Source organism: Acomys russatus, chromosome 4 (assembly GCF_903995435.1).
Source record: "Acomys russatus chromosome 4, mAcoRus1.1, whole genome shotgun sequence".
In the NCBI taxonomy this organism is placed as follows: domain Eukaryota; kingdom Metazoa; phylum Chordata; class Mammalia; order Rodentia; family Muridae; genus Acomys; species Acomys russatus.
The window spans coordinates 18416764-18441296 of record NC_067140.1 but is presented as its reverse complement, the minus strand read 5'-3'; the positions used below and the strand labels follow the sequence as shown (position 1 = coordinate 18441296).

The 24533-nt window shown below is 49.3% G+C and overlaps 1 protein-coding gene across 1 annotated transcript in view; it reads left to right on the top strand.

Moving 5' to 3' along the window:
• Positions 1-10715: 10715 nt before the first annotated feature.
• The window catches only part of LOC127187743 (zinc finger protein 64-like), a 30717-nt gene continuing 16899 nt past the window's right edge, over positions 10716-24533 (top strand). Inside the window, exons 1-3 of the mRNA XM_051143867.1 lie at positions 10716-10909; positions 14567-14806; positions 23742-23906. Coding sequence (XP_050999824.1) covers positions 10858-10909; positions 14567-14806; positions 23742-23906 — 457 coding nt within the window. The 5' untranslated portion in view covers positions 10716-10857. The remainder of the gene's footprint in view (positions 10910-14566; positions 14807-23741; positions 23907-24533) is intronic.

Genomic DNA, 24533 nt, shown 5'->3' with positions numbered 1-24533 from the left:
GTGTGTGTGTGTGTGTGTGTGCGCGCGCGCGCGCGCATGTCCTGGCTAATAGACTATACTAGTTACCGGCACTCCATCCAAACATCGGTATCAGTCTTAAGGTGGGCCCTCCCCTGAACAGGACTGACAGTGCTCCCTGCATTGAGTGTGGACAAAAAGTGGCCCCACCTTCAGGAGAAGCCCACAGAGAGCTAGTACAGGGCTTTCTGCTGGGTACAGTGGCCAAGGTCAATGGAGCTTTTGGAGGCATTTGTGTTCCAGCTGCCAATAAAAATAATGCCCACGCCAAGGAGGCCCTGGTTGGGAGCCTCCTTGGAACTGGTGATAGATGTCCCAATGTTTGGCTTGACGTCACCTAGTTACTTCTGTATGCTCGTACCTGTGCCCTTTCAGGACATGGGAGTTAGCCACAGAGCATCAGGATAATCATACTGTCATGACAACCAGCACCAGGATCATTATTATGGCAAATACATGACATTCTACCTGTAGGTCTGACTGGGTTTGCCACATCAATGATCACAAGAAATTCCAACATTTGTCAGTGAAAGCACAGGACATGTGTGTCTTAGTTATGGTTTCCATTGCTTTAAAGAGGCATCATGACCAAGGCAACTCTTTTAAAAGACAACATTTCATTGGGGCTGGCTTACGGTTTCAGAAGTTTCGACCATTATCATCAAGGTGGGTGGGACACATGGTAGCATACAGGTAGACATGGTGCCGGAGGAGCCAAAAGTTCTACATCTTGATCTGCAGGCAGCAAGGAGGAAACTGCGTTCTGTACTGGGTGTAGCTTGAGCGTAGGAGACCTCAGAGCCCACCGCTGAGATGACGCACTTCCTCCAACAAGGCCACACCTCCTAATAGTGCCACTCTCCATGAGCCAAGCTTTCAAACACTTGAGTCTATTGTGGGGGCGGCGTCTTACATTCACACCACCACATGTTTGCCTCTAGATCCTCTTAATGAAACGTTCATACTGGACACTTATGGACTAGAGTTTCAAAAGTTGGTTGTTGTTTTACACAGCTTTCCTGAGCTAGCCCGGAGTCGTTGCAAGCATCAAACCTGACAGGGAAGCCAGACGTGGAGGCCTTTAATCCCAGCACTCAGGAGGTGGAAGCAAGTGGATCTCTGTGAGTTCGAGGCCACCCTGGTCTACAAACCCAGGGCTGTTACACAGAGAAACCCTGTCTCGAAAAACCTAAAATACTTGGAATCTACCCAGAAGATGCTCCAGCACACAACAAGATCATTTGCTCAACCATGTTCATAGCGGCCTTATTCATAATAGCCAGAACACGGAAACAGCCTAAGTGTCCATCAGTAGAAGAATGGATAAAGAAATTGTGGTACATTTACACGATGGAATACTACTCAGCTATTAAAAACAAGGAATTCCCGAAACTAGAAATGATCATAATGAGTGAGTTAACCCAGAAACAGAAAGAGGCAAATGGTATATACTCACTTATATCTGGACACTAGCCCAAGGGGCATGTCCCACGAAAGTCTTCACTTATCAGGAGATTGGGATAGGTGTGAGCACATCCTATAGGGACTCTAGGTGAGAGAAGCATGGGAGAATGGGGAAATAGAAAGATCTAGAGGGTCCTAGAAACCTACAAGAAGAACATTATGACAGGCAGAACTAGGCCCAGGAGTCCTCCTCCAACTATGGCACCAGCCAAGGACAATACATGCAGTAAACTTCAAACCCCTACCCAGATCCACCCAATGGACAGGACATGCTTCATAGTTGAGTGGAGAGTGGGGACTGACTTTCACACAAACTCTGGTGCCCCATATTTGACCACGTCCCCTGGATGGGGAGACCTGGTGGCACTCAGAGGAAGGATGGCAGGCTACCAAGAAGAGACTTGATACCCTATGAGCATATACAGGGGGAGGAGGTCCCCCTCAGTCACAGTCATAGGGAAGGGAGTAAGGGGAAAATGGGAGGAAGGGAAGAATGAGAGCATACAAGGGATGGGATAACAATTGAGATGTAATATGAATAAATTAATAAAATATATTTTTTTAAAAACCTAAAATAAAAATAAATAAATAGAATTTAACAGGGAAAGATGTGCCTGTTAAGGGGCAGCTGACTCCATTTTTCTTTTTAGGGAAACAATGTTAGACTTGGATCATGTCCTTAGCTAAAGTCAACTGATTTTTTTTTGTTTGTTTGTTCTTCCTCAATAATCTTGTGAAATACACACTGCAAATTGTTGCCATTGCTCTGAGAATTGACTTGTCCATAAAATGTTTCATGTTGTGTAACTGTATGATCATTAACATGTACCTTTTCCATGATCATAAAAATAACTGCAAATTTCTGCCTTTCTTTTTTTTTTTTTTAAATCACTTGAACATTCGCCATAAAAAGGCCTTTCTGTTTCTGGTCTGGGCCACTTCATGTTCCTGCCAAAGGAGAATGTAAGTCTGGCTGGCCATGTTTACCTTGTGTGTTAGCCCCTGGCTTTCAACACTGTAACTGCGTCCATGGACTCAAGACTGAGTTCTCACGCTAGCCTCTGGTGGGGTGTAATGGTACACACCTGTAAGCCCAGCCCTGGGGATACTGAAGCAGAAGGAGTGCACCCTTGAGGCTAACTCGGACTCACACATTTTGCAAGTAGAAGTTTTATGATATGGCATTATTGATTCACGTCTAAAATTTTCTCTTTTGCATTTTCTATTCAAGAGAACAAGAGACAACAAGTGTAGTGGCTCACAGCAGTAGGGTATATGTTAAGAAGCGAAGGCAACACTTTTAAAATCTGGAGAAATTGCTCAGTGGTTAAGGGCTTGCTGTGAAAGCTTGGATGGGGGTGGTGCTCTATTTGTGGTCAGCAGAACCTGCATTTTCCCTCCTAGGCACAGATGTTTTCAGATCCTGGACACCAAGCAAGACGGCTGCTTGCTCTTCCTGGACTCGGCCAACATTCCAGCCTTCTGGGGCACCCCCCCCACATCAATGTCCCCATGTCAGCAGATAGTAACCAAAGACACCTCCTTTATCCATTTGTTATCAACAGAAGGCTGGGATGTTGTACTCCAGATCCAGGACAAGCAGCTCCAGGTTCCCCCAGCATCCCTAGCTGCTGCTGCAAGGCATGGCTGGCATACCCCACCCTCTACCCAGAACTTTCCAGGGGAAGGGCTTCCCCCTTCACCATATAATCAGTGCATTTTGATGTTCTTGCTCCCTCCACCCCTTGCATGGCAGCCTTTATTATATATTATAACACTGGTGCCGTGACCAGATGGGGTTCTGCCAGTAGTGTCTGTCTGGGCATGCCAGGACCCCTTCTACCCACAATGCTGCCCGCAACAGATTCGCTTTCTGTTCCACCAATCACTAGGTGCCTCACCCAACACTGAGTGGTGGGTTTTCCCTTCCTGCTCATCACTAAGCGGCAACAGCCAGCTGTTTTCGCTGACCTTGATCCAGATCCCTTCCCTAGGTGATCTTTTCCTTTCTACTGGCAGGTTTCCCCTCCCTTTCTCACACTCAAAAATCCTGGTGCCAAGTGAAACCGCGCCACTCGGGCATCTACCCTCAGTCCTGGCAAGTGTGTGGTGACCCACGACTCGTCTCTAGCCCCTCTGTGCCCTCAGGGACGCCCTAGGTTCAGAGCTGTGGCTTACTTCTCTCTTTACCCATGGGAAGGCTGTCCCCAGCCAGACCTCCAAGCTTTTGGGGACACCTACCTTTTAAATTGCCTCATCACACTGCCCAAGCAATCAGGGGACCATGAAAATCTTTCCTTTCTTTATGCCTCTTTCCTTGATCCAAATCCTGTTTTGCGCCACCTGGTTGCTCTCCTACGCTCTCTCCATGCAGAGGGTCACAGCCAGCAGCAACACACATCCATTCCCACCAATGACTATTCGGAAGCAAGCAGCTTTGGCAAAACGACTACTGAAGTCTCCAAGATTTGTGCACAACACTGATGACTTCAACCCTGGATTATTGTACACTAACCACTGGAAAAGACTGCTCCCAATGCCTAGGCTAATGCTAGGGCCCAGCCTAAATTGGGGACAAACTGGGGACACCAGCACAGTTATTGTCTCATATTGCTGAAAACAAAGTGAGATCAGACTCTCTAATGTTCTTCCACAGAAAAAGGCTCGCATCCTCTGTGCCTGATGGCTAGACTGTCTCTCCCCTCTTCTCCATGGAAACCACCAGAGCCTGGGACAACTTTCTAGGTAGTGGATTATGGGCTGAGTAGTCATCTCCGTCATTTTGACTGATCCGCAGATTCATTTCGATTATAATTTCTCCTTCTCAGGTGTGAGGGAGATAAGGAGATAAGAACCCATTGTATAAACACTGCTCCCCTATTGTGCCAATAAAGCAGCTTACAGGCAATGGCTGATGGGGAGAGAATAGGGCCGGACTTCCTGCCAGCCAGGGGAGGAGGAGTTAGAGGAGGAAGTAGGGGACTGAGTACAGGCCGAGAGAGGTCCAAGAAAGATCAGGAGAAAGGGGCTTTGTAGCCAAGGAGAGCTGTAAAATGCAAGTATTGCCCGGGTGCTTGCTGAGAGTAAGACAAAATAACATGGAGGGTTAAGAACAGACTTAAACTGCTCAAGATTGTGTTGGGAAGCCATATAAACAAATATTAAAGAGTCTCAATTATTGTGTGATAGCCGGGTTAAGAGAGAAACTAAGAGACAAACACAGTTTTATAAAAATAAATGTAAGAACCCGCCTGCCTCCTCTGGAGATATTTCTCTCTCTCTCTCTCTCCCCCCCCTCTCCCCTTCCCTCCCTCCCTCCCTCCCTCCTTCAGTTTCTCTCCCTCCATCTCTCTCTGGGGCTCCTTCCCCCTTCTCTCACTTCTCACTCCTCCCCACCTCCCTCCCAGCCCCCTGATGCTCACCCACTGTCTCTCTCTTCCTGTCTCTCTCCACCCTCAAGTTAACTGGGCCTCTAACTCTCCTCCCTTCCCACTTCAGATAAACCTCTTTGTATCAAAACCTGTTGCGTGGTGTGCAGTTCCTTAGCATTATTATAAAAATTCCCCCCCAAAGCAACCTGCAAGACATCCACTGAACTCCACAGGTGAAAGACTGTGGAAAGAAATCTAAACTCCCCTTAAATCCTTGAAGCAAACCTAGATTCACCAAGAAGTGTGTTTCCCTGATCTCATTGGATTTTTTGTTTTTGCTTTTTGTTGTTGTTGTGGGGTGTTTTTTGTTTGCTTGTTTGGTTGGTTGTTTTTTGTTTTTTTGAGATAGGGTTTCTCTGTGTAGCCTTGGCTTTGTAGACCAGACTGGCCTCGAACTCACAGAGATCCACCTGCTTCTGTCTCCTTAGTGTTACTGTTATTCAAAAGAAAGCACAGAGGGGATTCTCTCCCCATTGTAGTCATTTGGTCTTTTAAAAAATCTTGAATATGCATGTGCCCTTTTGTGTATCTGTAAGTTTTTAAGGCACCCTTAAGAAACCGGTATCAGAGCCAGTGGTGGTGGTGGTGGCGGTATGGCACACCTTTAATCCCAGCACTCAGGAGGCAGAGGTAGTTGGATCGCTGTGAGTTCTAAACCAGCCTGGTCTACAAAGCGAGTCCAGGACAGCCAAGGCTACACAGAGAAACCCTGTCTCAAAAAAAAAAAAAAAAGAAAAGAAAATGAAAAAGAAAGAAAGAAAGAAAAAGAAACTGGTATCAAGGATTAATTCCTGGAAAAGGGAATTAATCTGAGGTCCCAACCAGTATAATATAGGGAATCTGGGTGGTAGTGGGGGGAGGGGTTGGAACTTGCTTTTCATTGTGTGCCCCATAGTGAGGTTTGGCTATCTTCATGTTCCTTTAGCTGCACACACAGAAGAGAGAAGCAGGCTTGTGTGTGCTTGCTTTGTGAGACATTATCTGATGGGCACACACTGAAAACCACAGGTCTGTCATTTCGAGTTAGATGCCAGGTGAACTCTCAGGAAAATAAGTGGTTGTGTGCCCACCACCCAGTGCCCAGCAGGTTCAGTCTTGATTGTTCCCATTAAGGGCTTAGCAGTGGCATTAAGGTTCAAGTGTGTCTTTGCTGACATTCATGTTTATGTAAAATGTGACGAGCCATTGCTAAACATTAGGGAACCCACTTTAGAATGGGAATTCCCCCTCGGTCCCCGTCCAAGATTCCAGCTAGACTCACCTGGGGCATGTCTCTGAGGTGTGCACGCCTGGACCGACGCCTGCCCCCATCCTTGGCATTCTGTTCAGAACATCTAGGTGGCACCCGAACACGTGTGGCCTCAGCAAGTCCCCTGGGAGAGTGTGAGACACCCACCCAGGTAAGACCACCTGTGGCACGGTCTAGGCACAAAAACAAAAGGTTCGGTGTGTCATGCCCTCCTCCAGCTGTGTCCCTCAGGGTCTGACAGGAAGAAAAGAAGCCACGCAGAGAATGAGAGTCCTCAGGAGCCGAAAACTGATATCTAGTGACAAAAGGAACTGAAAAGCCAACAGTGATGTGACAGACATGACGCCTGGAAGCCACTGCCCTCTCTCCCCTAGAAAGGGAGGAAAGGGGAGATAAAGGAAGATGTTTATGTTTCAGAGAGCACTGGCCAAATTCACCTGGCGGAAGTGAAGTCCCGGGGAGCCCAGCCTGGACTTCAGGAGGAGACGCGGCCATGGAGACCAGACCAGAGATGACTTCCCCATCCCCCCCCCTTTAGACAGACCCAGCAGGAAGCTGGAAGCCTAAGCAGTAAGGACAAGCATAGGTTTCCCCAAGATGCAGAGCAGAACAGAGGGAGGCCAAGGACACCGCTGGCTCACCAGCTGTGGTCAACTGAGCAATCAAGCCTTAGGCCACACCAGAGTCACTGCTAAGGTTTGCTAGCAGTGAGGGTGCACCATGGGGGGGTCGATGCGAAGGTGTACCCCCTGAGGAATTATGCCATGCAACAGAACTGATATAAGGAAGTTTGTTGGGGGAAGTGAGGAGTGGGGGCCTGAAGAAGAGGTAAAGACAGTGAGTGAACCATGAGGGCAGAGAGAGGGAGGCAGATAAAGGGAATAGTAAGGACACACAAGAGAGAAACAGCGGGAACAGAGGTGGGGGGAAAGAGAGAGAGGCAGAGAGGGAGGGAGGGGGAGGGGGGAAGGGAGGGAGAGAAAAGAGAGAGGGGAGAGAGGGGGGGGGGAGAGAGAGAGGAGGGGGAGAGAGAGGGAGAGAGACAGAGAGAGAGGGGAGAGAGAGGAGAAAGGGAGGGAGGGAAAAGAAAGAGGGATAGAGAGAAGAGAGAGGGGGGAGGGGAAAGAAAGAGGAGAGAGAGAAAGGGGGGAGCACGAGTGAGCTGGGGTGGCAGGTAGGCAGTCCTTTTCTCCTACAGACACCCAGCACAGCTGAGCTGCAGCAGTAGTAGCCAGCGCAGCAACAGCACCACCCTGAGGATGATGTAAGGCTTTGCTAGCGCCCAGAGGGCAGGCCAGGGCCAGCAGAATTGCCTGTACGCTTAAAGCCTTTACCTGGAAGAAAGAAAAAAAAAAAAAAAGGGAAGGTGTTTTTAAAACAACAGCTATTTTTAACTGCTGAGTCATCTTAGCCATGAGCTCTGACGCCAAAGCTCTCTTCTGGACTCTTTGATTAATTACTTAAAAATAAAAGCAGGGGCTGGAGAGATAGCTCAGAGGTTGAGAGCACTGGCTGCTCTTCCAGGGGTCCTTAGTTCAGTTACCAGCGACCACACGGTGGCTCCCGGCCATATGTGGTGGGATCTGGTGCCCTCTTCTGGCCTGAAGGCAGAATGCTGTATACATAATAGATAAATCTTTGAAAAAAAAATAAAAATAAAAAACAAAGCAACCGCTGCTATGAACTTTAAATGGAATCTCTAATGTTCCTATGTTGGCCCTGTTGCCGTTTTGCTCTTTACTGCAAAGGGAAACATCCTTTCCCGGAACAAAGGCTTGTGCTGAATTAGTTACTATGGCAGTGGATTTTCTCATTGCTGTGACAAACTGCCTGACAGAAGCAACCTGAGGGAGAAGATTGCTTCTGGCTCCAGTTTCCAGAAGGTTTAGTCCACCGCGACGGGGAAGGCATAGCAGGTTGGCTCTGAGCCTCCTGCAGCTCGGACTTCCCTTCCCTGACCTGTGCCTTCCAATCTTCCTTCTGCTCCATCTATCCCACCCACCCTTGTCCGTTAGCCACCATTTCCTGCTTCTACACTGGAATCTAAGGCCTTACCGCCTCCTCATCCCGACTCCTCCCCTTCTCCTCCTCTTCCTCCACACCACAAGGGCTCCGCCCTCTGACCTATGTGCCCGCCCTCCTTCCCTACTGTCACTCAGACTCCTCCCTCTGGATTTCCGTCTTCCTGGCCCCCTGCAACACAGTAGCTTACCCCTCCAGGGAGCTCCCTTCTGACTACCCACTGGGTCCCAACAGGACCCTGCTTGCCTCTGCCCCTTCCTGGAAGTGGCTTAAGTCAAAGGTGTCAGGCGAGTTGCTGTTCCTTTCTCCCTCCACAATCTTGCTAACATAGACCAAGGCTTGGGCTCTTCCTCTACCAGTCCATTGGCCTGCATAAAAGAACTCTGCCACTATGACTTAACTTGACATGCTCTCTGTGTCACTCAGCCCTCCACTCTTTGGCGTAAAGAGCTCAAGAGAGTCCAGGTGGTGGCCATGCAGCCGCCTGCCACCTGGCAGACCCTGCGACGACGCCAGCGGGTGATGGTGCACTCCAGGACCCTGGCTGAGAATACCAGCAGGGACAGGAAATTCGCTGCCTCCCGGAAGTCATGGAGACAAATTCCTAACAAGCTAGTTGATAAGACTCGGAGAGATTACCCAACAAAGGAACGAGAATCCAGCAGTCTGTTCTTAACAGATTACAAGAGGCTGTGTCCTAGTTACAACCACCTTGACAGGTCAAACCTCTGGCTGATTATTCCCCCACTAAAATACAACAGTACATTAATATCCTATATCTAAAAAGCCAGCAACAGAGTCCATGTCAGAGACAGCCCCATGTTCTATGTGTGGTCCTTGGGTTGGTGTTTCAGTCTCCGCAAGCTCCTCTTGGCCCTGGTTAGTTGGCTCTGTTGGTCTTCCTGTGGAGCTCTGGTCACCCCCGGATCCTTCTATCCTTCCCCCCTCCCCCAACCTTTCCACAAAATTCCCTATGCTTCACCCAGTGTTCGGCTGTGAGTCTCAGCATCTTTTTTTGATCTGCTGCTGGGTGGAGCCTCGCAGAGGACAGCTACGCTAGCCTCCCGTCTGCAAGCATGGCAGAACGTCATTAATGTCAGGGGTTGGCTGTCTCCCGTGGGGTGGGTCCCAGGTTGGGCCAGACATTGGTCAGACATTCCTTCAATCTCTGCTCGATCTCTTTCCCTGCCAATCTTGTAGGCAGGGTAAATTTGGGGTTGAAGTGGGTGGGTTGGTGAGTCCTCTTCAGTCTCCATGACCCTGTTACTAGTAGTCTCAGCTAGAGTCACCCCCATATCCTCCCAGACACCCCCATATCCTCCCAGACGCCTAACCTGTCTTAGATCTCCAGATTGTCACAGAGATGCCCCTGGCCACGGCTTCTCTTTTCTCTGCCCTCCGTCCTCCTGCCATCCCCAGGTCTGATCTCCACCCTCATTTCTCTCTGCACCCCCTTTCCTACCCTGTTCCCTCCCTTCAACCACTTCCCTGTCTAGTCTATTTCCCCTTCTCAGTGAGATTCAAACATCCTCCGTTGAGTCCTCCTTGTTACTTATCGTCTTTGGGTATGTGAATTGTTGTCTGATTTTTTTTTTTAATCACTCGAGGCAGGCCACAGGGGAGGAGGGCTGTTCAGTCCTGATATGACTTGATGAGCTGTTGTGGGGTGGGTAGGTGGGCCTCCCCTTTTCTGAGGAAGAGAGGGAGGGAATGTGGGATGGGGGAGAAGAGGATGGAGGGGGCTAAAAAAAAAAAAAAAAAACCCTAGATCGTTGGAATGACCAGTGGACTCAGGGGTAATAGGCAAGGTCAATCAGAGTGAAGTATCTTCATGCCTATATGAACAGAATCTGGTGAGCCTACATCCAGACCCTGCCCTCTGCCCTCTGCCCTCTGCCCTCTGCCCTCTGCCCTCTGCTCTCTGCCCTCTGCCCTCTGCCTCCCAGAACCTGGCAAACCTCCCCAAGACCATACAACAACAGGATTTTGTCCTCCAATTGCACCTGGGAGACTCCTCCCAATCTCAGGTAAAAAAGTAAAGAAAATGAATCTTACTCCTGGTTGGGCCTCATCCAGCAGAGGGCAACCCTGCAGAACCTCACTAAAGCCTCCCCACAACAAACAGTGTTACTCTGGGGTCGCCTCCCTCTGATCTTAGCGCCCTTCCCTAGTCCGTTCACGAAGCCAAGGGCTGACCCCCGCGACCAAGGACTATACTCAATTCCCGCTCTGCCTTTTGACTCACTCCCCTGAGCCATCTCACCCGCCATAGCAGAAGCCCCGCCCCGGTGTTGTGCTGTGCCTGCCCAAAGGGCAGATCTCCTAGTCCAGCAGCTCATCCTCCTGGCATCTGTGCCCGAATGGGGGTCCCCCCCGGAGGGCAAAGTGCAAAGGCACAGGACAGCCTCAGAGTCTCCGCGGTGCCTGGCAGGATTGGGGGGGGGGGGGGTGCCTTGGTGTCCAGGTCCCTCCCACTCGTTCCCAGGAGAGCTCAGCTCCGGTCCAGCGCCCTCTAGATAGCGGAAGTGGGGCTGGTTGTACATCCGTCCCCGCCTCACAAGAGTTGGGAGCAAACTGGCTAGGTTGGAGGAGTGTGCAGGGAAAATGCAATAGCATAGCCTTTACATCATGTAGAGCGAGCCGTGGGGCCCCAGGAACGGCGCCCCAAGGTCTATGGCCATGAACGCGACCGGGGAGGGGGACAGCTTCTCAGGATCAGTGCAAAGTAAGTGCTGGGCGGACGCAGCTGGGACCAGGAATCAGGGCTGGCCTGCACAGCTAGCAGGCCGGGGGGCCCTGGGATCGGTGGTGAACCTTGCACCCATACCCACCCACCCCCTCCAGCCCCAGTGGCGTGCCGGGACGGAGCTGCCTTGAACTCCTGCAAAACACCCCCCGCCCGCGCGTGCCGGCCCGGAGAGGCAGGGCCATGGGAGGCCACGCGGTACCCGTCACCGCCTCCCCTGCCCGTGTCGGGCAGAGTTTAGGGCACAGCGAATGGAAGAGGAAAGTGGGATGATCCAGGTCCAGTTCGGGTTGGAGCACCCCAGAAGGGCTTGAGGGCGGGTTTGCACGGCCTTCCCCTCGCTCAAGAGTAGAAGGAAAAATGTGGGCAAGGAAGACCAGGTCGGGGTGGGTGGCTTGCACTGACTTTGGGAGTTCTCTGTTATTTTCTTGACGTAACACCAGCTTTTAGTTTATCCTTTCCAAGTTCTCGGTATCTCCATGTACCTTTGTTTCCGAAAGTATAGGCAGGGACTGAACAGTGAAAGCCACATGGAGCCAGGTTGTACCCTGAGGGAACCACCTGGAGCGAGTGTTTAAAAGCTTGACTGATATTGGTGCTTTTGGGTCCGCCCCTCAGGTCTGGAGGGAGAATGGGGTGGGGGGGTGCGGCGGGCTCTCAAGTCTTCTCCTGCTGCTCTGAGCACTGGAAGTTTGAAAAGCCCTGGACAAGATTTGCAGACACCTGGTTCTAACCGGGAGCTGCTGCTGGAGCCACTGGCTCCCAAACTCACCTGAGTGTTCCACGTATGACTTAATGAAAAGTGGATGTTACTCTGAACCCCACCCAACTCTAGTGTCTTCCAGTGCAGACTGGAAACCCAGGGGTAAAGTCACTGTTGATAATGACAATTTCAAGATGCTAAGAAAAGTCCCCTTTATGGCACATTCCCTTTGTGGGTACCAGAAGCATAACTTGGTACCGAAACTCCTTCGTCCTGGACACCAAGCCTGCACCACCGTTAAGACACTCTTAGTTGTGCAAATATGGTTTCAGTCACGGTGTTTCTCTAGTACCAGGGCTGTTCCTGTAGCCGCCAGGCTGCAGAAGCGCAGAGTAGGAAGGCCTTGTTCAAGTGTGCCCTTCAGCCTCACTTTCCTTGGTAAGCCTACCACCACAGGACACCACAACACACAAATAAACGCCTTGTTTTAGTCCTGAAGGAAACTGGACAGAATTTGTAGGAAATTGCACTGTACAGTCCCCGGATTGTGTTATACAAATGTGGTCTTGTGGGCCAGGTGTGGTGGTGCACGCCTTTAAATCCCAGACAGAGACAGGCGGATCCCTGTGAGTTCGAGGCCAGCCTGGTCTACAAAGCAAGTCCAGGACAGCCAAGGCTACACAGAGAAGACCTGTCTTGGAAAAAAAAAATGTGGTCATGTAGTGTTTAACTTCACAGATTTCAGACATTATTATATGGTATGTGGATACCACGGACTGACATGTTTCCCACTAAACGATTACATGTATCAAGTTTTTTATGATGGGCACATGTTATATGTTTCTATGTAGCAAAAAGATTAGCTTCACTATACAGTGAAAAAATCAAATTATAAGCATAAATAGTAGAAAGTGTGTTCGTAATATCTGTGAAAGGTGCAGAATGAAAGGTACAGTGATCCTCCTGCCTCTTGCTCCTGAGAGCTGAGATTAAAGGTGTGCGCCACCATTGCCAATTCTTAGTGTTTCTTCCAGATTTTCTTTTGTAAGAGTAAGTTTTATTATAACGCAAGAGAAAAACTTTAGCGTTTTATCTTTAATGATGTGTAGATAGGGGTGGGCATATGCTTATGGGTGCCAGAAGATGGCATCAGGTCCCCTGGAGTTGGAGCTGCCCAGCGTGGGTTCTGGGACCTGAACTCAGGTCATCTGCAAGAGCAGTTCATGTTCCTCACTACTGAGCCAGCCCCGTAACCCCACAAAAGAAAATTTCAAGAAATAAAAATTAAATCTCTCGTGTTGAGACTTACTAGTTAGTTATTATCTTATTTAACACATGCTATTTTGTTTTGTTTTTAGTGGTGGCTCTTTCTCTTTCTCTCTTTCTTTCTTTCTTTCTTTCTTTCTTTCTTTCTTTCTTTCTTTCTTTCTGTTTTTCAAGACAGGGTTTCTTTGTGTAGCCCTGGCTGTCCTAGACTCACTTTGTAGACCAGGCTGGCCTTGAACTCAGAGATCTGCCTGCCTCTGCCTCTCCAAGTGCTGGGGTTACAGGCGTGCACCTCTGTGCCCTGCTCTTTAACAAACATTCATACCGTACTTTCTTTTGCTGTTATTCTGAGATAGGGTCTAGGTGCTTTGAACAGGCCAAGGCCCAGGAGGAGTCTTAAGATGCAGTTTTCCAGCCTCCACCTCTGGAGTGGCAGGGATTGCACTACTGGCCTGTGTGCTTCCAGCACCCCGTTTTTAGGAGGTGTTGGGCATCGATCTCAGAGCCTCAGGTATGCAAGGCAAGCACTCTACCTGCTGAGCTGCATCTGAAGCCGTATCACTTTCCAGCATAGGGTCAGGTGCTGTAGATGCTTTGACCATCTCAATACAGCGTTAACTCTGTCTCGCTGCTGTAGAAAAATGGTGTCCCTGACAGTTAAGGATGAATTTAGCCGACAGAGGTCAGAAACCTGAACTATACTATCCTAATAGATCAGTTCTGAGGTTGCATCCAGGGACCGGGGACATGAGAACAAGAATCAGGGATTTTAGCATGTTCCTCATTGTTAGCAAATGTCTGCAGAAGTGCCACATTGCGTCTGCATCCACATATGCAAAGGCAGAGGCAGCCATAGCTGGCCTTTTCTGCTGCTTTGGCAATGTGTGTGTGTGTGTGCTGGAGGAGGTCACGCATGCAAACCACCACTGTGAACTAGTGGGTCGCAAGGGGATGAGGTGTTTGGAAATGTTGTGTTGGGATGAAGGTGGTTTTCATAATGACCTTTCTGTTGGGACAGGAGACAGCCTCAGGACCTGGGAAGGGCTGGGCATCCTACACTTCAAAAGAAGTCTTTTTTATTGATTGATTGTGTGTGTGTGTGTGTGTGTGTGTGTGTGTGTGTGTGTGTGTGTGTGTGTGTGTGTATGCACCAGTACCCGCATCCTGTGTACATGCAAATGGAGGCCAGAGGACAGCCTTGGTGTTGCTCCTCAGGCACCATCCACCTTCTGTTTTGAGACAGGGTCTCTCCCTGACTTGACGCTTGCCAAGTAGGCTAGGCCACCTGGCCAGCCAGCAAGCCCTGGGGATCACCCTGCCTCTTCCTCCCCTATGCTGAAATTACAATACAGCCCCATACCCGGCTTTTTGCATGTTTTCTAGGAATTGAACTTATAGCCTCATGCTTGCAAGGGCTTTGCAAGCCCCAAAGAACTTTCCTATAAAAACATAAACCCCAAGCCCTTAGTGGTACCCATGAGCAGCACTGCATCATGGGCCATGGCTCCCATCTGAGGTTGCAGCTGTTGGGATGGAATTTGGAGTAGGTTTGCTACTCCAAATAGGTAGTAGGCTAGGACATAGGCGATCCACTAGCTGTGTATGCCTCCTGCCATGAAGCTGGCTTGTTTAGAATTAATCTGTGACTTTTCTTTTGTCCCATGAAGTCCCTGAGGGCACCACCGTGCTGGTAGAGCTGACAGCGGACATTCACATCTGTGGCATTTGCAAGCAGCACTTCAGCAATTTGGACGCCTTCGTAGTCCACAAGCAGAGCGGCTGCCAGCTAACCAGCACTCCTGTGACAGCCCCAAGCACAGTCCAGTTTGTGTCGGAGGAGACAGTGCCTGCCACCCAGACCCAGACCGCCGCAACGACCATCAGTTCAGAGACGCAGACTATCACAGGTACAGCTAGGCGGGGATGGGGAGGGATGGATAGAGCCTGCATCCCTCACCTTGGCAGGGCCTGTTAAGAAGGCCTGTCCAGGCTAGCCCCTCAAATCGCCAATTCACCATCATCATCATCATCATCATCGGGGATGTTGACACAGTATTTCTCCGTGGAACCCTGGCTGTCCTGGAACTCTCTTTCTGTAGACCAGGCTGGCCTTGAACTCAGAGATCTGCCTGCCTCTGCCTCCCGAGTGATGGGATTCATTATTTTTAACCAACACCACTGGGAAGCAGCTGCCCAGCCAGGTCTGGAAGCTGCTGGGTTCGGATCATTGAGTGCAAGTAGCAAGAAATGTCACATGTTTAAGCAAAACAAAGGCCAGGTCTTTAAGCCCGACCTCTGGATGCTGAGAAGTGGATGTTTGGGGGTAGGGTACGCATGAGGGATGTGTTGGCATCATTGTGTGACAAAACGGGAACATCTCAGGTTTTATCTTGGTTTTTTTGTTTTTTGTTTTTTTAATCTGTAAATGACAGTTGTCTCTCCTCCTTATACACCCTCCCCTCTCCATGAAGTTTGTCAAAATAAATTACAGAGGCTTCAAAAAGTTGAATATAGCCACACGGGGTGGGGGGGGAGGGGTGTGTGGAGGATATGGGCACTAATCTCAGCACTCAGAGGTGGAGGCAGGAAGACCGAGAGGTCAAGGTCATCTCTGGCTATCTAGTGAGGTCAAGGCCAGCCTAGGGAGAAATTAATTAATTAAGAAACAAATGTATTATACCGAATGAAACCATAAAAAGTTCTGGGGTCTGTAGCTAGAGAGCTGCTTTGGTGGTTAAGAGTGCTAGCTGCTGGGCGTGGTGGCACACAGGCTTTTAATCCCAGCACTCGGAAGGCAGAGGCAGGTGGATCAATGTGAGTTCGAGGCCAGCCTGGTCTACAAATTGAGTCCAGGATAGCCAGGGCTATTACACAGGGAAACCCTATCTTTAAAAAAAAAAAAAAAAAGAGTGCTAGCTGTTCTTGCAAAGTATCCACTGTTGGCGTCTCGCACATGCCTGTAACTCCAGCTCCTGAGGCTCCAATGCCCTCTTCTGACCTCTGGGGCCCCCAGCACACACATGTGCATACACACGCATTGAGACAGGTGCACATAAATAAAAAATAAGTCTTTTGCATTCTAAAGTGCATAGTATCAACATAGTGACAGTTACATACACCTAACACGTACATCATCCACCTTAAAGGAACAGATGGCAACTTTCAAATGCACAGGACTGATCTCCGATATGCTGGATGCTGTAGGAATTATTTGATAATGCATTCTTTCAGGATTGGGCTATCCTCCGCAGGGGAAGAGAGTCATGAATGTGACTGCAACAAGGTTACTTATTTTCTTCCCAGAAAAACAAAGTCTAAAATTAAGTGTGTTGAGAAAAAGTTTTCAGCTCACAAGTAGAGGCTTCTTCCTATATAAAGAGCATCTTAAAACAAACAAAAGCAGAGGGAAAGAAGCAAGTGGGAGAGTCAGTAAAGGATAACAGATACATACAAGAGTGTGCTGAGCACATCAGGGGGGTGTCCCCACAGAATGGGAGCAAGGCAGAATAAAACAGGGCACATGTGCCCTGTATATGTACATTCCTAGACCCTAGACAATTTTGTGACATCTTTCAAATGTTAATTCTTAAACTTGAAATCCCTGTTTTAAATTTTATTGGAATGCTAGGAAGAGGGTAACAGTACCTGCCAACAAGCCTGATGATCTGAGTTTGATCTTGGCAAACCTGAGTTTGATTTTTCCCAAGGCTTATCTTCTGACCTCCACACACATGTACATGTGTGTACATGCACATACTTGCACACACAAATTAAATAAATGAATGTGAAAAAAAAATAACAAAATATACTTAAATTCCTTAGTGGCTCTATTTCTAAGTATTTATCCTGTAAAACCTGATGGTAAATGAAGGCTGTTTATACTGTCTGTATGTGGAGAAAGGCAAGGTTTCCTATGTAGCTGTCATGGAGAAACCATGTCAGGCATGCGTACAGTGGAACGTACCTGAGCCTCAGAAACGGGGACCAGGTCCATGGGAGGAGCACGGCAGGCATGTGCACGTGCAACAGTGTCACACCCAGTGCAAGCCTCTAGAGCAGGAAGCAGAATCAATGAGAGTCCCATAGGGTGTGTTAGGGCATAGTGGGAAAGCAGAGAAAAATCATGCACAAAGCAGCTGATCTCTGGGTCCGGCCAGTTCTGTGTTTTGTTTTGTTTTGGGTTTTTAGCTGCCAAAGAATATGAATTTTCCCAATTTAAAAGTTTTTTAATTATGATTATTTATGTATATGCCCCAGTGTGCATGCCATATCATATATGTAGAATCGAGAGGATAACTTTAGTGTCAGGTCTTTCCGCCATGTGAGTCCTGGGGATTGAACTCGGTTCATTGGGCTTGGCAGCAAGCCCCTTTACCAGCTGAACCATCTCAGCAGCCCACATGTTCTTAGTTTTTGAGACTTCATTCACCAAGCAAAATACACCAATAAGCCTGGCCAAGCCTACAGGCTTCTTCTCAGAGAATGTTTACCAACTAGATCCACTGGCACTGGGGCATGAGGGCTGGAGAGACGGCTTGGTGGTTAAAAGCACTGGCTACTCTTTTTTTTGTTGTTGTTTTTGTTTTGTTTTTTGAGACAGGGTTTCTCTGTGTAGCCTTGGCCATCCTGGACTCACTTTTTAGACCAGCTGGCCTCGAACTCACAGCGATCTGCCTGCCTCTGCCTCCCGAGTGCTGGGATTAAAGGCGTGCACCACCATGCCCGGCGTGCACTGGCTACTCTTGCAGAGGACCTGGGTTCAGTTTCCAGCACCCACATTGTGGCTCCCGCCGACTGAAACTAGTTCCAGGGGATCCAGTGCCCTCCCTCTGGCTTTCTGAAGGCATTGCATGAACATGGCACACATACTACCCTCAGGCCCACACACATGTATAAACACGCATACATACTATACTCAGGCCCACATACAAGCACATAAAACAATTTGTGTGTATTTAGTGCTCCCAGCATATGTGTCTGGAGAGGTTTTAGAACTTGAAAATAAACTAAACCTTCAAGGAAGTGATCAAGAAAATAGAGAGACAAGAAGTCACCTTGGAGGTGGCCTCTGTGGCCTGCTGTGACCTACTTCTATCTCAGATAGACAAGGAGAAACGCCTGTGGGGAGAGACCTATCCAGGAGGAGCCCACAGATCAGGGCTGTCCTGGAGGAGTGTTTTCTGTCCCTTTTCCTCATGGGCATTTCCCTGAAGAAAGTTTGACCTTCTGACCTCAAAACACAAAGCCCCAGAAAGTTGAGAAGAAACTGCGAGCGTCTCTGCTGCCGGAAGGGCCTGAGCTGCACTTTGCCTGCAGCCTCTGCATCACTCGGACTTCTGCGTCTTTTTTTTTTTTTTTTTTTAAATCCATTCCCTCTGCTGGAAATGCCTTTCCCAGCTTTGCCTGGCTGATACCACCTAGTGACAGGTGACAGTCCACACCACAGACTCTGGCTTCCCTAGCACACACTTTGCCTCTACATATGCAGTGGTGTAAACCCCTTGAAGTTTTACTAGTGAACCGCATTTCTTAGCACCTTAAATCACTGGCAGGCAATGTTCCTCTGCCTGGAACTGGCTTAATTCTTATGTCCATATCTGAGGTTTCTGAGCTTGGCTTGGAGGCATTTTCTCAAAGAGGCCTTTCCTACTTACACAGACACACACAGACACACACACAGACACACACACATACACACACACACACACAGAGTACTCCTCACGTCAGGTCATTTTGTCTGTCTACCTCCACTCCATGAGGTCAAGGCTGTGGTGCTCCTAGACACTGTATACCCAGCGCTTACTATGGGGCTCTTGACAGAAGAATTTGTTACTTGTTCAGTGTAAACAGCTTCCTAAGTGTCCAGTCCTGGGAAGCTGACCCCACAACCAAACAGCAGCCTCCTCTCCTGTCCCTCTATCTCTCTGTTCAAAGGTCTGTACTGCCTCTCAGGATAGCCCAGCCCTGCAGTCTGCAGTGTCCTGTGGTTTTGCACGCCAGGCCAGGCCTGGGGGTCTTCTTGGTAACCCAGCTCAGGGAGTCATCTCTCAAATGTTGGAGCTACAATCTGAGCCTTAAGCCAGATCCCAAGTCTCATATCCTACCCAGTTTGATGGCTCTCTCCTTCCTCCTGCCACAGGAATTCTTTCATAGGCCGCTAGAGGGCACGACTGGTCGCTGGGGTCCTTGAGCCTTTGTTCGCAGTGCAGTCTAACCTCTAGTGTCTGGCCTCTGCCTGACTTAGCTGCCCCTCTCCAGACAACCAAACAGGCAGAGTCCTGCTTGCCTTTCTCCATCACAATTTCTGGACTCCGCTCCCACCCACATCACCAGTTAGGACACAGTTGCTCCATTTGCTGTCAATTCCGAGACCCAACTTGTAGGTCGGGGTCCTTGGGGAACTTATTAGACACCAGCACCCAGGCTCCATCCCTGCATCCCTGACAGAATCAGGATTTTTAGGGTAGAGATTCCAGAATCAATGTAATAAGCTCCCAGGGGACCCACTTCTCTGGCAGTGTGGAAAGTCACTCACTGGGCCCAAGGCTTCAAGGCGATAGCTCCTGATGGCTCCCGAGCCCTCGTCCTGATATTGCCCTTGCTCGGTGAAACCAGGCCTTTTCTCAGGCAGGCCCTGCTGCCAGAGAAACCGTGGTACAACATGAAAAGTGACAAGAGCGTTAGCTGCTTTCCGTACCTCATCTCTACCCCTCCCGGCCACGCCAAGAGATAGGAAAGAAAAAAGCCCCATTTCCCACATGGAGAAACTGAGGCCAGAGCCAACAAAATGGCTAGGTAGGTAATTTAATCTGAATTTAATCCTGTGGAGGACACCCCGCCCCCCCCCCCCCCATGGTGCAAGGAGAAAACGAGTTCCCACAGGTTGCCCTCTGCTCTCTCCGTGTGTGCTGTGGCACACACAAGCACACGTAAATAAGAAACAAAATAAAGAAGTAAGGGAAGTGAGACTCAGAGAGGTGAAGCCTCTCTCAGCCCATGTGTGACTCTTGCCTCAGGGTGACTCACGGATCCCATATAGTTAGTGCCATCCCCAGAATGAGCCCCAGCTGGGGCCTGGCTGTCCCTGCTGGGTTTCTCCTGCCTAAGCCCCCTATTCTTCCATCTGACTCCAACCATGATGTTCAGAGCAGCGATGGCCACAAGAGAACGAAAGAGCGGCCTCTGGAATGAGAAAGAAGATACTTAAATCATGACTCCAGAAAGAAGCCATAGGTAGGAGATCCCCATGTCTCCCACTGGGATGTTGCTGAAAGGGCTGTGGGCAGGGATAGGAGGCCCATGCTCGCCTTTCAAGTGAGTTGTAAGCATCACACGAGCCGACCTGTAAAGGTCACTTGAACACTGCCCTCCTCACCACACTCTGGGAGCTTTTCCACCACAAGGGCCTGCCTGTTGTGACAGCCTGTGGCGGGGCCAGAAAAGTGGGGTCACTTTAGCAAGCCCCACCAACCTGTCATTGTAGTTCCATGTCCCTGGGAAACCCCCACAAATGGGGATCAAGACCCCCTTAGATCCTGAGCATGACAGCTGAGAGTTCACTATACTGGCTTTCGAGTCCAGATCAGTCCAGCTTTAGTGGCTGCAGCTGCCATTCACACCCAGAGCCGCCCCGTTCCCTCCTTCAGCTTTGTAACAACTTTATGAAGTAGGTATGGAGACGATCCCATTGACAGGGGGGCGGGGGTGGACTGAGGTTGTGTCTCAGTCAGGGTCACTATTGCTGTGATGGAACGCCAAGACCAAAGCAACTTGCAGGGGAAAGGGTGTATTTGGCTTTACACTTCCACGTCACAGCTCTTCATCTAAGGAAGTCAGGACAGGAACTCAAGCAGGCCAGGAAGCTAACAGACAGGAGCTGCCGCAGAGGCCATGGAAGGGTGCTGCTTACTGGCTTGCTCCCCATGGCTTGCTCAGCCTGCTTTCATTTAGAACAATGATTGTCAGCCTGTGGGTGATTACCCGTTTGGGGACTGAACAACCCAACCCTTTTACAGGGGTCACCTAAGACCATCATAAAATACAGATAATTACTTAACGATTCATAACAGTAACAATTACAGTTATGAAGTTGCAACACAAATAATTTTATGGTTGGGGGTCACCACAGCATGAGGCGCTGTAGTAAAGGGACGCAGCATTTAGGAAGGTTGAGAACCTCTGTTACAGAACCAAGGATGGGCCGGTCCCTCTGACGTCAATCATTAATTAAGAAAATGCCCCAACAGGCTTGCCTACAGCCTGATCTTGCGGAAACATCTTCTTATTTGAGGCTCCCTCGTCTCTTGAGTACTTTAGCTTGTGTCAAGTTGACATAAAATTGCCACTACCACTGACCCCTTGTCAGCTTGGCAAACACACACATCACTTTTCAGTTAAAACCTTTCATTTATCATTTATCTCCAAGATGACACATTATTAATATCACAATATAAAACACACATAGTCCTTATCAATTCAAACACAATAAATGTTTAGTCTCTTAAAATATCCAATTTCTTTCCTCTTTCTTTCTTTCTTCCTTTCTGGTTTTTCAAGACAGGGTTTCTCTGTTTATCCTTGGCTGTCCTGGACTCACTTTGTAGATCATGCTGGCCACTACAGCTGGCTAAACTATCCAATTTCTTTTAAAATCCCAAATCTCTTTTAAAAATTTAAAGTCAGCTGGGCTGTGGTGGCGTGCGCCTTTAATCCCAGCGCTCGGGAGCCAGAGGCAGGCGGATCGCTGTGAGTTCAAGGCCAGCCTGGTCTACAAAGTGATGCCAGCCAAGGCCACACAGAGAAATCCTGTCTCAGAAAACCAAAAGAAAATAAAAATAAAAATAAATCAGTCTTTCAGCTGTGAGCTCCTTTAAAAATCCAAACTAAGTTAAACACACTCTTTAAGAGGAAAGAACCAGAGCACAGTCACAATCTGAACAAAGGGAAACCAAATGCTAACAGTGTAAATAATTCAATCTCCAATATCTGAGATTCACTCACGATCTTCGAGGCTCCTCCAAGGGGCCTAGGTCACTTCTCCAGCTCTGCCCTCTGCTGCACACACAGCTTGTCTTCTAGGCTTTGGCTGGTCCCGTCCCACTGCTGCTGCTGTTCCTGATGGTCACCCCATAGTACTGGCAGCTCCAAAACTGCTGGACTCCCATGCTGCGACAGGGCTGCCAGTGGCCTCTCCTGGGCTCTCTTCAGGGCCTCCAACCCCACCACACAGTGCCAAGCCTCAGCTGCTCTCCATGACCCTTTTATACTTTCAAAACCAGCACCACCTGGGTGACTCTTTACCCTACCAAGTCCAGGTACCAGCACAGGGTACAACCTCAGCCGTCTCTGGAACACGGCTTCTGTGCTCTGACTCTCCGGAAACACTTCCCAGAAGACTTCATTCACTTCAGTGATGCTGGTCTCTTCTTAATCGCCGCTAATTTCTCAGCTCCAACTGACCGGCACTGCGTGTCCCTGCAAAGCAAAGGTTTTACTTCAGTGGTTCTGGTCTCTCGTCTGTTCATCACAGCTGATTGTTCAGCCCCACTAACCGGAACCACAGATCCTACACACAAAAGGCCCAGTAGAGCCTTTGCTTCCCTCTGAAACGTCACAAGCTGGGCCTCCGTCGTCTGCACTGTTCTCAACACTCTTGTCTTCCAAGCTCCCACAGAACAGCTCCCAGAGCTCTCAACACTCAATGGCTTTTCTAGGCCCCAAACTTCTTCCCACAATCCTCCCCCAAACATGGTCAGCTCTGTCACATCGGTACCCCACTATCCGAGTACCAACTTGTCTTATTGTTTCTGTTGTTGTGATGAAACACTTTGACCAAAGCCACGTCGCTGTTCATCATCAAAGGAAGTCAGGACTGGAACTCAAATAGGGCAGGAACCTGGAGGCAGGAGCTGATGCAGAGGCTACGGTTTATTCCCAGAGGGATGGAAGAGGCTATCCTAAGCAGTGGCTCTCACACCCAGCAAGTCTCATTTTGCATTTTAGATGCCAGATCCCTAGAGACACCCCAAAATGTCTTATTCAGTAGGTCTGGGGTTCAGGCTGAGAATCTGCCATGGTCGTGAGTCCCGAGGAAACTCCAGCGTGAGGGTTGAGACAGAGTCTCTCTACCGTGTAGCTCCAGCATGGCCTGGAACTCGCCGAGATCCACCTGCCTCGGCCCCCTAAGTGTTGGGAATAAAGTTGTGCACCTTCACACCTGGCCACTTTTTTCCTTATTAACTTTACTAGTAAATAATAATAATAATAATTGCAAATAAAAAATATCTCATACCAAAATTTTCCAGTTTTTAGGGGTTTTTGTTTGTTTGTTTTTGTTTTTCAAGACAGGATTTCTCTGTGTAGCCTTGGCTGTCCTGGACTCACTCTGTAGACTAGGCTGGCCTCAATCTCACAGCGATCCACCTGCTTCTGCCTCCTGAGTACTGGGGATTAAGAGTGTGCGCTACCACACCAGGCTAGTTTTTTGGGTTGTTTTTTTTTTTTAATGTATATGAGTATTTTCCCTGTGTGTGTCTGAATTCCACATAATGCCTGGTATCAGAGGAGACCAGAAGAGGGCCTCAGATCCCCCCTAAAGCTGAAGTTACAGGTGCCTGTGACTCACCATGTGGTTGCCGGGAACTGAACCCAGGTCCTCTGAAACAACAGCCAGTGCTCTTAACCATTGAGCCATCTCTCCAACTCGCACCCTTGATTTCTGAATGAGAAAGGAAACTCTTACCACAGATGCTGCCCCTCATGCGTGCTTCATTAGCTGGAGTGAGTTTATGTCGCTGCTCCGCATCACCCTGTGGAAATTAATAAGCACCGTGCTCACTTTAGTTTCGGCTCCAGAGTTTGTCTTCGAACATGGCTATCAAACGACGTTCCTGCCCACGGAGAGCAATGAGAACCGGACAGCCACCGTGATCTCCCTCCCCACGAAGTCACGCACCAAAAAGCCCACCATGCCCCCTGCTCAGAAGAAGCTGGGCTGCTGCTATCCAGGTAAAGGGCGCATAAGTAATCGCTGCCTTGCAGAAAGGGTTCTTCTGGGGCGGGGGTTGGGCGGGGGCGGGCGCGGAGGTTCATTTTAATGGTGGGAGACCGGGGCCTGCCACTGTAAATGACACAGACCTGGAAGTCACGCTATAATTTTTGGTGGGCCTCGAACTCACGACTCTTCAGCCTCAGCCTTCAGGTGTTAGAATTCGAGGTCTCTGCAACCATACCCAGCCGGCTTCTGCACGTATGTATACCTCGCGTGTGTCTGATGCCCGCCGAGTCAGAGGAGCGCAACAGAACCCCCTGGAACTAGAGTTCCAAGTGGCCGAGAGCCTCCATGTGGGTGCTGGGATCTGAACCCGGGCCCTCTGGAAGAGCAGCCAGTGCTCCTGACCGCTGAGCCATCTCCAGCCCTCATTACCCTGGTACTCATGGCTCTTAGTCTCCTCTGACCGGAAGAGGCAAGCCTCTGTGTGTCTCTTCCTTTCATGACAGCGTCTTTCTAGCCTATGGCCCGTGTTGTAAAGTTTGAGCCCGTGGTTTTTACGTTATGCCAGAGCATCGCTGTGCCATGTCACGCATGTGACATCGGTGTCTTTCCTGACCGTCTCCACGTGGTAAGAGAAAGTC